Source organism: Spea bombifrons, chromosome 3 (assembly GCF_027358695.1).
Source record: "Spea bombifrons isolate aSpeBom1 chromosome 3, aSpeBom1.2.pri, whole genome shotgun sequence".
Lineage (NCBI taxonomy): Eukaryota > Metazoa > Chordata > Amphibia > Anura > Pelobatidae > Spea > Spea bombifrons.
The window spans coordinates 74,526,412-74,544,661 of record NC_071089.1 but is presented as its reverse complement, the minus strand read 5'-3'; the positions used below and the strand labels follow the sequence as shown (position 1 = coordinate 74,544,661).

Here is an 18,250-nt window from a genome sequence, read left to right as displayed (position 1 = left end):
AATACATTAATAAGGTTTTGGTAGCAGTATTAACTGCTTTGTGTGCCCACTATGTAGAGGTGAGAGTAGGTTCTCACCCTATTGAGAGTGTGCCTTGACGTGGCGGGTGAGCTTAATTATGCTTTGGCCAATTCATATAACCAAAACCTCTCATTTATATTATGTTTATATATTTGTTGCCAACTTTATTAGGGTAAGAAGCGCAGACAGTTTTTGTTTCTTGTATAATTTGGCATCTTATAGGGTTCACAGCAGTTATGATTGTGAAGGGGCTCCTTTACCTGCAAGTTAAGGTATTTTCTATTTGGAATCACAATTAGGCACCAGAAATAGCATGTTTTATTGATAGCGTAACAGTCCGTCGGTCCCTATACCGGAGTCTGTTTTCCTAGATGCTCTGGGCTTGCAGATAATGGAGTCATACTCAATTGGTCAGGAGTCTGATGCAAAAGGGAATCTATCAAAAGATCATATCTGACATAATAATGTTCTCTGAGAACGTTCTAAAAGGTTCTGCCTATAATGGTTGTGTGTAACAGCTTACACGCCTAAAGCCTGTACATAATGTATGCATTTTCGAGTATTACCCCAAAATCTCCACATCCTTAGCATTTCTTGCAGTACATACATTCAAAGGGTACGGCAAAACTAGCATTTTTAGACAAACCGAAGCATTAAGTAAAGAGGGCCCTGCTCGTAAACAGTAGCTCCTGGCATTACACGCGTGTGATAAAAAACATGGGCAAGCTAAATCCTGATTTTGCTGCTACACTCCATGTCTACGTTATCAATGTTAGTGTGATCTCTGCTACATGCTAGAACTGGGAATTCCTTTTTCTAATGTACTGTCCATTGAATATGGATTCTTGTGCCACAAACTATTTTTAAAAGCTTTCAATTGCAGCTCATTTGTGTAGTTTCTGAATCTTGTTGCGCGGTACTAATTGACAACTCCGGTAGCACATTAAAGAAGTAACTCAATAATGCTGAGCCAAGTGCTAAACAGTTATCTCTAAAAGCATTTTAATAGCAGGTAATTACTGCTTCAGGCATTGATTTAATGAATGTTGCGCAAAACCGGTTTTGAGTAAATTAACAGAAATCAATTGCTCTCATACCTGACTGTAGCCAGCCAACAAACTAAATTTAAAAATGACATCCTTGTAATGACATTCTCGTCATATCAGCCACTGAGATGTTTATGCAGTGGTGAGAAAGCAACAGTTTTGTGTGGCCGATGCCCCAATAATCTCTGAGCCAAATGAGCACATGTTCTACGTAATCTTTTAGCAGAGTCACTGCAGGAGGGATCACATGCGCGATCCCTACCGCTAGTCACACATACTGTCATCAGGAAAACAGAGCTACAGATCACTATGCAAGTAGCAGACAGGGAGATCAAATTCACATGAGGGGGAATCAAAATAGTTGGAAAAAAAAAAAGTTTTTTTTAATTTTTTTTAATTAAAAATATAAACGTCTCCAACCAGATTGAAACCCTCTAATAGTAATAGTGTGGGTCTTATTAGTATATTGTGATATGTATGAATATGAATTCAAAAGAAAGCCACACTTGTTCTGAAACAATGCTACTCCATGATGATATTTTGCAGTTGATACTCATTCTCATCATTGTTCATGACATCATTACACTATAGTTCATTGAGTTGGACGGCATCCAAAATTGACACATACCTCTGCACCATTTGGGTTTAAATAGATTGGATTTGGGTTTAAATAGATTGCATTTAAAACATCATAATAATTGGAATATAAATAAACCATCAAATTAGTCCGCTGTTAAAATAGTTTGACATATTTAAGTTATATGGATCTTTCCTATATTTTTTTTATGAAGAACTATAATTCTCATGTTCCCAAAAGTCAGACCTTCAGAATAAATTGGGGGCTGGGTTATTATTACTTTAATGTAACTCTCTAGTAATGAATATGAAGAATGCAGGTTGGGACATAGGCGTCCTTAGAAAATTCTTCAGGGGGAGCATCATTTTATTATTATTATTATACCCTAAAGCACAGACATGCAAAAGGTTTAGAAACCTGATGCAAAATCTTAATAGAAGGATTACTCTGCTATTGTCTGATTTGAGTGTTGAAATTTCTAATCTGTTTTTATGTTAACATTATCGAACCACATTATTCCCACACACATGATCAAGGTACTACATCTAAATGATATTAAAAACATGTGGAATCTGCATTTGCACAATTAAAATAAATGACAAATGTACTTAGTATTAAAAAAGTATTAACTTAAATATATTAACATAAATACATGAAATATATACACTCTTTTGTTAAGTCGATGGTTTGCCAAATTGTCAATAGTTTTTACCAATTTTTGCATGGTCATCATGCACAAACCCAATATGCGATCATCTACCACTGTCAACCTCAACTAGGTTTTCACCCTTCACATTGTGCTAAACAACTTTTCCACTCTACAAGTGGCCACTGGTAATGGAAGAGCAATTGCTTGCAGGAATGATGGAAGTCAATCTGTGTGGTTTAGCAAATGCAAAAGTCCATCGTCAATTGGTTTATCCTTGGTTGACCAGATCCCAATAGTTTGCAATTGTGTTCAAGCAAATAAGGAAGCTCACTGTGCTTGAGGAACATTGCAATTGATATGCATCATAATGTGTTATATCTGAAGCTATAGTGACTTACAAGTGTAATTGCTTAAAAACCTTTCCAAAGTTTGAGCTAATATTCTCTAGTATTTAGCTGTCCACCGTGTTTCACTCAGCAATGGTACGTTGGGAATCAAAGCTCTTTTTTTGGACTTTCACGGAAAAACTTGATGATGGCTTTCGCTGTCCCAATAGAATTCTGTATATAAGCAACAGCATTCAGGTCAATAACAACCAAATTCAGTTTATGTGCAACACAGTGAGCAAAAGCATCTTTAGGAAATGTTCTTTTTTTATGGCTTGAACGCTACCTTCCTTTCCTGCCTTTCCATCCATTATATCATTGGCTGTTTAATCATAATTTAGAAGACGTAGCAATAATCCTATTTGTAATTGAGATAGCATCCACTTTTTTTAAGGGTGCAAACCCAAGGAATTCTACTGTGATGACAGCTATGGTCCTATTTGTGTCTACAAAACCTACTCCAAGTGACATTTATTCTTTTCTGGTTAGGTCAGCACTTTCATCAGTATATATTTGACATATTGGCTTAGGATACTAGATCTTATCTTAATGTCACCTTATACGATGTAATCAATTCATTTTCAACTGAAACTGACGCATAACCTGCATTACCTGGCACATTTTCCAGATGATTCTTTAGGGCCACATCTCCAGCTTCAATGTAAAATTGGTAGAGACTTTTCAGTTGTACTTTTTTCCCACATGAAGCAATGTCATGTGTACCACAAAATAAGATGGTGGACAGAATTGGAAATATTTTTTTCTGATTTTCTGCATCTTGCCACTATTCACAGCACTGTCTATTTGGCAAGCAATGCTTGTTTCCATTACTTTTCTGAACGAGTTGCATCCACTTGTTTTATGTATAGAAGTTGAAGCATGGTTGCGTGCCCTTTCATGGAAGTCTTAATATGTAGGAGAAACTTAGTATTTACAGGAACATCAACACGGCTACATTCTGTTGGAGATGAGACTGGACCTGCAAAACTGTTTGTGCTTGGTTCTGCCTCCTGTACACTATGTCTAGATTATTTTCTTGCTTCCTTATCAGATTCAATTTCAACCAATATTGATTTTTTTTTTTACTTTGCAGATGTCAATTTCTAAAAAGAAATTGGATAATTAAACACATCACCAGGATGTATTCAATAAACTATGAGATGTAGATGAGCTGCAGGGAATTGAAGAATCCCTTCAAATTTCTCCTGCAAGGACAATACCAGATTTCACTTGCCACAGCGCCAGATTTCACTCACAGTATTTGCCACAGCACAAGATTGCACCCACAGCACCAGATTACATCAGCAACACTTGCCATAGCACCAGATATAAACCCTCAGCAGCTAGTGTAGCGCTAGATGGCATCCACATAACCAGTTACAATCCCACATCACCAGGTAAAATCCCACAACACCCAATATGACCCCACGGCAGCAGATATAAACCCACAGAACCAGATAAAGATCCATAGTACCAGATATAACCCCACAGCACCAAATACCACACCATAGCACAAATTGTAAACTATGCCATCTGAATACAGGCAGCAAGCACAAGAGAATGGAGAAATGTTTTTAAAGGGCAGGTGAAAATCCCCTTCTCCCCTCTGCAGATCCCCATGGGTGGGGAAAACCAAGTAAACACATCATTATTTATAAGAATTAGTACAAAAAAAAACAAATTGGATCTGGACTGTCAAAAATGAAATTTCTGTTTTGCTTTAAGCCTTTTTTCTTTCTTTTTTTTCTTTTCTTCCTTCGCATCTATTTTTAAAAGTAATTTACATCCATGCACTACTCATATCACAATAACAAGGCTGTGAGGAATATGGAAACATTGTGTATCTCTCATTGATGGACACATTTTATCCCAAATTGTCGTGTAAACTATAACTAATTAAAAAAATCTCCATTCTCCTACCTATAAAGATAAGTTGGTATCTAGAATTTACCAATTGTGTTTTTTTTCCTGTAGAAAGAATGATTGAGTTGCTGAAAACACCAGCCGCGCTGCTTGCTGCTGAAGGTCATGGTAAACCAGGTCCACCAGGAAATGATGGATTACCAGGACCTCGTGGAGATCCTGGACCACCAGGTCCCCAAGGTAAAAACTAAAACAATATTAATTATTTTTATTGTCAATACATATCTCTAAAGTACAATTTTAGCAAATAATGATAGTACTGGTATTTGTTTTTTGAGTGATAACAGTTTTATAAGATATACATTCATGCATATATCTATGTAATTCCATAATAACATAGTCTCGTTTTTTTCTCTAAATGTTCCATTTACTGGGTGCACAGAAACAAACAAACGAGAATGTTTTTCAAAATGCTTCAGAATATATTAAACCTGCTGCTTTTAAACAATTAATTTTGTAAAAATAATAAATACTGATTTACATTAACATAAAGCATTCATGCTTTGTTAAAAAAGCCAAACTAATCCAAGATTCATGTCAATGATGAAAACACAGTGATTAGATAGATAAATTACAAATTACAAACTGTGTGTTGCATTACCCCAGCATAAGATAGGTCTAAATATTATAATACTGGTGTGTTTGTATGACTGATAGATATCTTTTTCCGTGATATTAGTTATTTTTGCATTACTGTTACTTGACTGAACACATATTTCATATTCTCTTTATAATTACAAAAAGGTAATACATGTTATTTTATATTTATTGTATGTAGGGGTCCTGGTCTCCACAATGCTTGTGGTAGATCTTTCCTTCATTCTGCAATACAGAGACAAGGAGTGTCCAGGGGGGGGGCTTCAGTATGGGGTCATGGACATCAGCAGTCTTGCACTGGCCAACAGGCGGCTATATATATATATATATATATATATATATATATATATATATATATATATATATATATATATATATATATATATATATATATATATATATAGTATATTCGTATTGTCATATGCATTGGTTTATAAAAGGAGTTTCATGTCCAGTGCCTTATAGAGGCTGGAGTCTTGTCCAAGACACTGGGGGTGTAATGGAAATAAAAATATCTGAATCATGTTAATACAGTATTAAGGAATACCCTCATTCAATGAAAATAGATTGGTGACATATTACAAAAAAAATTGAAGGACGACAATTTTAGTAGTCACTTTATAGGTGGTTCCTATTTATTATTTTTTGTTAGTTTGGTCTTCTATGGCATCAGAATAAGACAAACTCGAATGAAGGCAAGAAAAAAAAATCCAAACTGTGAAGATGATACTTGAGAAGTCTAACTGTGAGAAGAAAATAAAACACCTGTTGAACCAATACATAAAATCCACTGATTGGAAAGTGAAAAGTGGAACGGCCCCAGGAGACAATGTGAAGACAGAAGTAGCAAACAGAATGGACTAGATTTGTCATTTTGTGCAGTGCTAAATATGTTTGCAAATACTTAGACTGTGAAATCTTTTCATGTTTTCCACTCTATATTATGCTGGATTATCCAATATCTAGGTGTTCAATGGATCAATCAGAGCGAAACATATATTAGCAATGTCTACTGTTTTATAACATAGCTTTAAAGTAAAAAGAAAAACAATTATAGCAAATTATATACTTGCCTAGATGCATAAACATTGCTAAATCACATAGATCTAGAAATAAAACTCTTGCTCTTTTTTGGTGAATGTAGCTTTAATATTTTATAGGTAGTAGCAGTGAACATGCATACATAAACTTTGCTTCGATGAGTTCTTCACATTTCTAGCTTAAAAAAAAACATAAAAAAGGAAATGCTGCTATCACATTATGTATACCCGGAGTCTCTGGGTCAATTTCTTCCTTCTCCGGGCAGTGGAGCAGCACTTGACGTTTTTAGCTATGGCCATTGTCTTTCGATTAAATACATTAAAATGCAATTTTACCATATCTAAAATTGGTAATTTTAAACTAAAATGTATTTTATATATAAAAATACAAACATATTGAGTGTCTGTTAAAATAATCTGATTTTATATGTTAGCTGCATATTTAAGTTATAACTAGAAATATGAATTTAGCAGCCAGGTTTGAAAACACTTTTTCAGCAAAGAACAATGCTTTAATAGCAATATTTTTCTGTTTGAGTGGCAAACTATAAATATATTTTTGAACTTATATTGACTCATAGCATGAAAATTAAAAATAAAGGACTGACAATTTCCATAGGTACAAAGTAAGAGGAGAACTTTAAGTTTTGAAGGACCTTTGGTGGTCCCAGATGTGCAGTAGGGTATGTTGACAAACCTAGGCATTTCTCCAAAACTAGAGTGTTTCAGCACACCTAAATCACTATATATTGTAAAGTGTCTACCTCTGTGAGCTTCTCCTGCAAGAATAGCTGAGATGGCCCTGCATAATATAGAGCTAGCATGGAACATTTTCTTTCATCTCAAGCTTACAGGGTTGTGCCTCAAAGCACCTTCAAAGCTCTAGTGACCCGCGAGGCAAGGAAACAATGAACTTTTGAATTTTTGGCCAAACATTTGATACCTCATAGACTTCAGTAATCTATATGCAATTGTACTAATTTAAATGAATCGTATTAAGGGACCGTCATTCAAATACAATATACCTCTTAGGTTTCTTTATTTACTTTAAAGGTTGTGTTGTATTGTAACTATAAATGTTCAAGATTATTAAACCACCAGTCTTTAATGAAGGTAAAAAAAAAAAAACAATGTGAATAATTTTCATGTTATATGGGTCTAATTATATGAAATAAAGTGATATTTTAGAACAACAAATATATTGTTTGGAGGTGTATTTACTAAACCCACTGTGATTTTCTCACCATCTGCATGTAAAAGCTTTTTAACAGAATGCTAACATGTTGCATGCAAGATTTTATATACTACATTTTTACGTTTCTACGTTTGGTTTTACACCTAAACATAAAATTCCATGAACATGAGCAAAAACATTTTATGAAATATGTCTTATGAATTACCTTTAGGTTGAATAATGTAAAATGTCATATATGTGAAGAGTAAATACACTTTTTACAGCATGTTACCTGTGGGGCATTCTGGCCCAGGCTAAGTCTAGAGTAGAGGGCAGCTGCTCTTCTACCACATTATGAGGGATCTAATCATATCATTGGGTGATAAGATTCCACAGGTAACTGTTTACTTAATGAGCTGCTTGGGGAAATCAGAAATGTTCCTTATTACCCACCTACATGACACTATGGCACATCTTCCATAACATGTAGGACATCAGTACCACTCATCCTAAAGAGGCTTGATATTCTGGCTTTTGGTAGATAGGACAGAAATGTGGCATGGCTATCCTGTGTAGGGCCTAGGGCAGCCCCCATCTTAGACCACTGAGTTTAATACATAAGTACCTGAGGGTATGTTGTCATTTGATACATTCTTATATATGTTTCTATAATTTATATGATGCATCTGTATGTGTACATAATTTATGTCAACTATCAGAGGAAAATCTGACTTTTTGTTTTTACATTTTCCTTAATATTCATCTGAACTGCAGTGGGTTGGCTAAGTAAATTATTGTTATTGTTATTCATTGTTTCATATAGCGCCATCGTATTCAGCAGCTCTGTACAGTGGGTAAATGGACATAACAAGTAGTGCATCATATAATAAATTGAATTTATGGGGGGGGGGGTGATGAGGGCTTTGCTCAAATGAGCTTCCAGTCTAAGATTTTTCCGTTATATATATTTAACTATGTATTGGTATAATGTTGTTGTGAAGGCGATATTTCCTTAAGGAATGTGGGTGAGCAGTGTGACAAAGAACATAAGCAAGCATGAATACATTTTTATACCGTCAAGGTCAGATTTTCTAAAACAAAAGATGTACGTTTTCTCTATATGCAAATCATATTTGTATATACTACAAACTAGGAGGAAATTGGGTTTCTGCACCAAACAAATGATTCCTTTCCATACGAGCCGATTTTTTTTTATTCTAGTTTTGTTACTTATCTGTGTCATTCTCTTGAATTATTAAGCAGCCATGTGAAAATCTAATCTTTATTTTTCAGATGTTCTGACAATAGTTTGATACTATATATATTTTTTTTTAAACAAGCTTTTTACAAAAGGTCTATATCTTAGAGGGCAAACTTTTAAAATAAAAATATCTACCAGATTTTATTGTAGACAAATATGATATGATGAATGAGAGTGCGTTTTGCCATTCCTTTGCTGGAACATTAGAAGGCATATGAAACTGTTGCTCAGAATAATTCGGACGTATACTGAAAAGTGATAATAATAATGACTAATTCCTAAAGTACTCATGAAAGCTGCTCTAGTTATTTTGAATTGGTTTGTATATTAATGAATAATAAGGATCATGACATAGTTATCTTGGTGCACAAATGGAGCCCTTCCAAGTCTACCTAATTTGATTCTAATGACATCCGTACAGTTTTATTACCAAGCATACACATTTTATTACCAAGCATGTTAGTATACCTGTGACTCATATTTTAGCAAAATTGTGTTTATTTGCTCCATAATACAAATGCACATAAGTGGGAACTAATTTCACATTACACCACTGATCTACATGACTTATTTATCTGACATTTAACCTACTTTCACAATGCCTTTTTTTAATTATTTAAAGCATGTTGAGACCCTTTTTCATTTTACCACAAATCAGAATGCACATTATTTAATTATTTGAGTGAGAATAATATATTTGAGTCTCATTTAATGCCTCTTTTCGCTCACTCTGCTGAAACCAGAAAGCATTGGTATGTAAACTTCTTGCCCATGGTCAGTAGCTCTCCCATTAAAATCACACAGATGAGCAGCAAATTGTATGCATGTTAGCAAAATGTAAGCATTCAGATAGCATACAAGTGATTGGCTGCTGTTACTCCTATTGACTTTTAAGAGTTCCTGTTGAGTAGGGTGTGCTACTATGTACAGTGGGGCAAAAAAGTATTTACTCAGCCACCAATTGTGCAAGTCCTCCCACCTAAAAAGATGAGAGAGGCCTGTAATTTTCACCATAGGTACACTTCAACTATGAGAGACAGAATGAGGGGAAAGAATACAGGAAATCACATTGTAGGATTTCTAATGAATTCATTGGTAAATTCCTCGGTAAAATAAGTATTTGGTCACCTACAAACAAGCAAGATATCTGGCTCTCACAGACCTGTAACATCTTCTTTAAGAGTCTCCTCTGTCCTCCACTCGTTACTTGTATTAATGGCACCTGTTTGAACTTGTTATCAGTATAAAAGACACCTGTCCACTACCTCAAACAGTCACACTCCAAACCCCACTATGGCCAAGACCAAAGAGCTGTCGAAGGACACCAGAAACAAAATTGTAGACCTGCACCAGGCTGGGAAGACTGAATCTGCAATAGGCAAGCAGCTTGGTGTGAAGAAATCAACTGTGGGAGCAATTATTCGAAAATGGAAGACATACAGGACCACTGATAATCTCCCTCGATCTGGGGATCCACGCAAGATCTCACCCCATGGTGTCAAAATGATCATAAGAACGGTGAGCAAAAATCCCAGAACCACACGGGGGGACCTAGTGAATGACCTGCAGAGAGCTGGGACCAAAGTAACAAAGGCATACCATCAGTAACACACTACGCCGCAAGGGACTCAAATCATGCAGTGCCAGACGAGTCCCCCTGCTTAAGCCAGTACATGTCCTGGCCCGTCTGAAGTTTGCTAGAGAGCATTTGGATGATCCAGAAGAAGATTGGGCGAATGTCATATGGTCAGATGAAACCAAGGTAGAACTTTTTGGTAGAAACTCAACTAGTCGTGTTTGGAAGAGAAAGAATGCTGAGCTGCATCCAAAGAACACCATACCTAAGGTGAAGCATAGGGGTGGAAACATCATGCTTTGGGGCTGTTGTTCTGCAAAGGGACCAGGACGACTGATCCGTGTAAAGAAAAGAATGAATGGGGCCATGTATCGTGAGATTTTGAGTGGAAACCTCCTTCCATCAGCAAGGGCATTGAAGATGAAACGTGGCTGGGTCTTTCAGCATGACGATCCCAAACACACCGCCCGGGCAACGAAGGAGTGGCTTCGTAAGCAGCATTTCAAGGTCCTGGAGTGGCCTAGCCCAGTGTTGCCCAGCGACAGCCCCAAAACATCACTGCTCTAGAGGAGATCTGCATGGAGGAATGGTCCAAAATACCAGCAACAATGTGTGAAAACCTTGTGAAGACTTACAGAAAACGTTTGACCTCTGTCATTGCCAACAAAGGGTATATAACAAAGTATTGATATGAACTTTTGTTATTGACCAAATACTTATTTTCCGCCATTATTTGCAAATAAATTCTTTAAAAATCAGACAATGTGATTTATGGACTTTGTTGTCTCATTCTGTCTCTCATAGTTGAAGTGTACCTATGGTGAAAATTACAGGCCTCTCTCATCTTTGTAAGTAGGAGAACTTGCATAATTGGTGGCTGACTAAATACTTTTTTGCCCCACTGTATGTGCAAGAAGCATACCATGGTACGCTTGCAGATTTCAGAAGAGAAGTACAGGGAGGAGTCAAATGAGTAACAATAACTTAAAAATTGCCTGCACATGCATACATGCACACTGGAATTCAGTATGTATTGAACATGAATATAGTGCTGGAATGCTCCTTTAATTTGGATACTAAGAGATCTCAATATATGTAGCTTGGAGGAGAGAAAGGGGATGTGCTGGAAACATTTAAATATTTAAAGGGATTCAACAGGATGAAAAGTTTATTTCTAAGAAAGGATGAATGTCAGGACAAGCGGTCATAGCCTAAAACTAGAGGTATTTAATTAAGTTTTAATTTACTGAGCGAGTGGTAGAAAAGTCGAACAGCCTCCAAGCACAACTGGTAGAGGTTACCTTCCGTTAATGAATGCATTAAGGGAATTTAAACATGCATGGGACATAGAAGTATTCTAAATATAAGGAAACATCAAAGATTGATTAAGGTTTGAGTCTTACATAGAAATAATGGGCAGAGTAATTATTTTATGTCAAATTTTATGTTTCTGTATTACTGTATGGAAAATACTCTTAGATAAAGGTTTACAATATCAACAGTTACACATTTTATCACAGCCTTGTGTTCCTTTTGCCCATGATTTTAGAATCAATGGTAACTGGATGATTAATAATAATAATAATAATAATAATAATAAATAATAATAATAAAAGATACTTTAAATAATTATACACATACAAAATACAAACACATGACACTTGAAAACAGATGTATGTTTTTTTCCACAAGCAAAACAATAGAGAAAACAGCTGTGTTTTGAATTCTACATGAAAAACGTTCAACTTGAATGTCAATCATCTGCTGGAATATTACAGAAGCTTCAAGTATTAAGTATGGTTTAAGTATCTTCTGAACATTTGCATAAGGCACACATATATCATATATATTCCACAGCATAAAGGGATGTACATATCCCTCAAACATTAATGCTGTACTTAACTGCTTAATATAAAATCATTCTTGCTTCCCAGGACATGACTGCACTGGGAATACAGTCTCTGGTGTTGCAAGTTTCCCCTGACAGAAATCTGCCAGAGCATATTTTACTTCTAGTTACATGAATTGACTGCGCCGCATGGTCACTCACCGCCTTTCACTTTCAATTTTCATCCGTTCGCTGAACAAGTGCTCTAAAGGCCGGCAACTTTACTTTTTCATGTTGAAACAAAAAAAAAAAAGCTTATAGAGACTTTAATCACAGTGAAATCTTCTGATGTTCTGACATTCTCTAAACCTACAAAATATTACTACATGAAAAAAACTGCAGGGATTAACAGGTCACATTGTTGGTGCAAATTCAAGTGCTAGGGTTAATTCAAAGTGAATATGGTATTAGTGTGAAGAATGATGAAAGAGAGGCTTTAAAGGTTGATACAGCGTTTTGTTGGCTGTTTATTACTGTATTGGACAGGCAGTCTATATCGTGCTGGTTCATGTAGCTAAAGCCTGAATTTCAGTATGAACTCTCTGAGCTTCATGTGGACATTGTCGAAATCAGACCTTATTACTTGGTAGACGAGTCATTGTGTTTTTATCCCAGGGGAGTGCCTTATTCCACACAGACCCCACTCTCTGTGTCGTTGAAGTCCATTTAGGAGAGAGTCCCACCCTATGAACAGATAGCTCCACCTCTGTAATGTGGACATACCCATACTTCCTATATAAAGCAATGGATGGAGGGCTCTGAGGGACCAGCCCTGGGAAGAGCCTATAGTAATATCATATTTTAACATTTCATATTGTCAAGGAGGTAGTTATGGAGATGTGGTCTGTAAGAAATCATTGTTATGCTTTTATTATGTTCTACACACTTAAGGCCTGAATGCAACTTGAGTGCTAGGAACATATGTTATCAATTATGTGACGTAGCTTAAAGGGTCTTCTGTGGAATATCGGTGTATCCTATGACTGCTCCAATAGGATTCCTTAAATTCATATATTGCCCATAAATAGTAGGAACTCATACCCTAACTGAAGGTAAAGGGGTATAAATACTCATGGTTACAAGGGCAAGGTCTCTTTATCCTGCATCTCACCAAGAATACTGAGCCTACAGTACCTAAGACCAACATGTGTACTGAATGTATACTACTTGTATCGAATAAACATACTTAAGAAGACTTAGAAGCTGTGGTCTAGATTGCTGTCTGGTCACTGGAAAAGTTTAGATATTTAAGACAAAGAATATCTAACATGGTCACTCTTGAAACTAGTGGGCAAGCCTTTACCACTTTAACTTATATAACATTAAGAACTCTTGATATGGTATTTGCTACACAGCTCTCCCGGCTCAAGTCCAACCTTTTCAACCATAGCTTTAGCATCTTTTTTCTCTGGCACTTCTCCCCTACAAATCTATGTTGAGGTGCCTCAATGTTCTTAATAAATGAATAACTTCTTTTAGCAATAAAATGTGCCTATAAAATGTTAATATAGCTTTCCTCTTCAGGTATCCCAACCCTTCTTCTAACTTGTCTTAAAGACATTTTCTCTGAAACTGCATCATGGGTGTTTTCACACCACCTAAAGTTCAATATCTCAAATACTGAGCTAAGACAGAGCTATTAGTCACCCCCCTTATCCTCTATCCTCAATTCCTGGTATGTCCATAATCTAATGAATAGCCCAAGTTCATTTGCTTTGGTGTTATACTTGACTTTACCCCTTACATTCAGTCACTCATCAAATCCTGCTGCTTCACGTGGAAAATATCTCTCAAATTAATCCTCTCCTTACACAAAATACAACTTAAATTTCTAATAAATTCCCACCCCATTACTGCAACTCTCTACTAATTGGCCTCCACCACTACTACCTTTTACCATTCCAGTACATTCTGAATACCTCTGCCACACTATTCGTCTTTAAGGACAGTTCAAGGGTCTAACTTCATCCAGTTACTCTAGGATCAAGTGGATAAATATGGTGGCCATATGTTCCTGTCTATTCTTTTTGACAATTCCCCCCTATCCCGGAGAGTTCTCACACAATGTGTATCTGTTTATTGTGAAATAAAATTGTATTAGCTCTACAAACATGCCAATGTGAATTGGGTAATAAATGTGATACTTCGTTTTCGAGGCCATAGTAGTCCTAACACTGCATATAATGCATTGATAATGAAAGAAAGGAGAAAAGGAGTGAAGCAGAGGAAAAGATGTGGAGGAAGAATAATTGTTTGTTAGCATTTAGTTTGTTCTTACTTACTCTAGCTCTGATTTCCCAATCATGGCGAATTGGCTGAACGGAACAAAGAAACTGTAGTTGACCCAGAGATAATGTAGAAAAACCCAGAAATGCATCTGTAAAATGTTTGTATGCATCCATTAAAATAGTCTAGTAGTAATATGTTAAAAGGACTTAATGCTTATTGAGAGTGATGCATGGATGCTTTACCTATGTCATTTGCTTACGATACAACATCATCTAGATGTTGTGAGGGGGCTCAAGCACAGTCATGTTATCTTAAACTGCAATGACATTTCATAATTTACTGCTATGATGTCCGTATAGATTAATAGTAACTTTTACCATCATTTTGCATAGCACTGGAAGGCTCTTCCCCAATGCAGGGAAAAGAAAATGTTATATCCATAAAATGCACATTTTTTGCCTGTATTTTTGCATATTTGCCTTAAAGCAGCCGGTGTGCAGCCTGTGTGCTCAGCTTTAAAAATGCTATTGTTTTGGGGAGAGTCTAGCCAATGTATTTTCTGGGCATCTTCTTACTTAGCATACCTTAATCATGCATCTGGGATACTAGTAGCTCTTTTTTGGATAAAACAAAAGCTCCCAATGTAGCAGCAGTTTGACCTCTGTTAATTGCACACTCTTGCTTTAGCTTTTTGTGTTGGCTGCTTTGTTAGTATGTGGAGTCTGGGTAAGCAGCATTCATTGCACGCAGTCTTCATCTATTATTTTCTTCTTCTGTTTAAAGGTTTACGAGGACAGAAAGGAGAGAGAGGCGAATTTGGAATTGGTCTTCCTGGGAGTCCTGGCCCTGCAGGCCCTACAGGTAATCTCAAGATACGATCATTAGCAGCTGTGCCTGCGAAAAATAAAGCTGAATCCATATTACCTGCAACAGTATAAAAAAGACAGGGAATCTAATTCCAGTTTTAAAAAGATACAATTTTAAATGTACATGTTGTGATTGCCATAAGTAAATTTCATTGTGTTTGGCGAGGCACAGAGAGGTAAACGAATCATGTTTAAAAATAGTGTAATATTTACTGATGTGGGCAGCACAACATTTGGAAAACAAAGCTTAACTATTATCTGTGGATTAATGTACAGTGTAACTGTCTTGGTGAGTTGGCTATTACAGAACGCTTTTAAACAGAGGTTCTCAAAGGATTTTTGAAGCGGTTGCTAGTGTGGCCACAACATGTGTGGATAGCCACAATAGCACATCATGTGCACACAGTGAGACATACAACAAACAAAGGATACAGCATATAGCAAATGTACATCATATTACAATTTAAGCATTCCAGAAATTATTCTAAACATGCACTCAACATAGTCCTTGGCAGTCTCTCCCACACTCACTTTAAACGGCATGCACTGCATCATTTTAAGGACAGGCAGTACCCAAGAAGGACTTTCCATCATTCTGGGGACCTTAGCTTGGGACCTTTGGCTCAACACCGACTCCATACCTTATATACGAACATTTATATGCAGAGACACATACCTACTGTTCTACCATACACATGCTAACATCATACACTAACACATTATAACACCATATGCTGACATACATACTCACACCAGAGGTGGACAGCTGGCCTACGGGCAAGAGGCAATTCCATCCTGTTTCAGTCTAAAATTCTTAAAAAAATAGAGGAGGAACACGGCGGGGTCACGTAAAGCAATGTTACATGACCTTGTGGTAAAAGCAAGGCTGCTCACACACTGTGTGTGAAATCTGCTAGAAAGAAGCCTCTGAGCAAGGTAAAAGCAAAAGGGAGTGAGTAAGAGATTGAGAGGGCAGGGGAGTTAGGGAGGGAGAGAGTGAGTGTGCATATGTTAGAATGAGTGTGTATGTGTAAGTGTGCGATGGCATGAGAGTGTAAATGTGTGTTAGGGTGTGTGATAGTGGTACTCTTGCCGTTGGCGTTGTACTGTGAAGAGAGCCAGTGCGTAGCCTGTGAAGTATTTGCTTTCCTACTGTGTCACCAGCAACTGTAATCTCAGACAGCCCAAGAGGCCTCCTTATCATTCATTAGATTTTTTTCTTGGCTGAGCAGGCATCCACTTAACAAGTTATATCCATATCTAAATAAAAAAAATTCAATGCTCTATGACCTACAACGAAAAAATTTGCATTAATATTAAGCATCAATCTCAATCTTCTGTCCATGTTAATAATGTGTATATTGGAGCTATACAGTATGTTAATGCAAGGTGATACATTATACATTATTTTGTATACACAGGTATCCCAGGTCCTCCTGGTTCTCCAGGTCCCGCAGGACCTCCTGGTCCCCTAGGCTCAGGTGGAAGATGTAACCCTGTGGATTGCTTCTATCCCACTTCCCATGGTCGACCACGACTGAACGGAAAATGATCTGTTTTCCCCTGGTGCAAGTTAACCATAACCAGTTAATGGTGAATGTTGAGAAAACATTGTGGGGTGGTGCCCATGGATTACTGAATGCCATCTCAGCATGAGTGGAGTTGTACGAGAGAAGTCTATCGAAGCAGTGGTCATCCCTTATATATCGGAGTATACTGAATTTACAGTGTTCATTCAAACTTCTATTGGACTCTACAACACTCTTGGTACCCTTTAGGCCAAGAAATTAGCAATTACCGTCTTATTTCCCACATTGTATGGCGTTTATAAACAAAGAACCTTTTTTTATTTTTTTTTTACAGTTAAATTCTAAAAATGTATAGATGGTACGTGAAATGGAACAAAACATGTTCCACATGTTGTCTTTTATGATATCAATGTGTGTCTGATCTGTGGTATGTTTTTAGCAGGTCATAATATTCTTGCTTGTATCTGTAAAGAAACCCAAATATATTTTCAGAGGGGAGGAGAGGTAGTGAGGGTGGGACAGTAATTATTGCATATCTGCAACGGCGCAGACGAAAAAGTCAATGATTCTTGGCCTCTGATCTTTTTTCTTGAAGGCCAAAATGAAAACAAGCTTATTATACTATTATTTTTTGGCCTTTGTAGCACTCTGCATAAATGTCTTCTGTAACTCGCTATTTATAAATTAATGAGAGATTTTGAAAAATTAAGCAGCCTACGGACAGAACTTTCTGCTAGAGGTCTCTAACACCAGTAGGCTTATAAATAAAATAGATTGTTGCTTAAATTTAAAATTATATAATAATTCTAATCATTTCAAAGGACTAGTTCATTTCCTGTTAAGCAAAGAGTTGCATTACAGGGAAACTGGTATAATATTTGGTGATATATTGCTTGTATTGCACATTACCAATCACACTGCAGAAGTCTTAAGCTATTGACCCATGCATAGTTTTCATTAGCTCTACAGTCTGGGGACAGTCAGGATATCTGGGTTCAATGTAGAAGCTCTGCCCACCACTGCCCCATTTCATGAAATTGAAGGCCAGTTCTACCCCTTGTACAACTGTATCCCAATCTCCCCGACTTGGGACTAGCCCACCACATATAAAGGGCATGATGGGAAGAGCTCCAATGGAAGATCCCAGGAAAGGTGCATCAAAGTGGTGATTCAGTGTGAGTGACATGTTGCCAAGATGGCTTGCATTCGTTCTACCCAGTGCTGTGTTCCAATTTCAATTTCTTATTTAGAATTAATATCATGGTTCCAAAACATCAACAGTAACAATATATATATATATATATATATATATATATATATAACTTTAACAAGTATCTTTTATACTTTGCTAAAGTGTGAGGATGCATATTATTTGCGCTATTATATGGATTTAAGGATTGCTATTTGAATAATTTATTTTGGATCTATTGTGGCAGAGAAATTAATTTAATTTACATTTTCAATATTGATGGCGCTATCCAAAGATTA

General features: G+C 36.5%; 1 protein-coding gene across 1 annotated transcript in view; it reads left to right on the top strand.

Moving 5' to 3' along the window:
• The window catches only part of COL19A1 (collagen type XIX alpha 1 chain), a 193,480-nt gene extending 175,439 nt beyond the window's left edge, over positions 1 to 18,041 (top strand). The window contains exons 39-41 of the mRNA XM_053460355.1: positions 4,654 to 4,782; positions 15,151 to 15,228; positions 16,655 to 18,041. Coding sequence (XP_053316330.1) covers positions 4,654 to 4,782; positions 15,151 to 15,228; positions 16,655 to 16,785 — 338 coding nt within the window. The 3' untranslated portion in view covers positions 16,786 to 18,041. The remainder of the gene's footprint in view (positions 1 to 4,653; positions 4,783 to 15,150; positions 15,229 to 16,654) is intronic.
• The last annotated feature ends 209 nt before the right edge of the window (positions 18,042 to 18,250 follow it).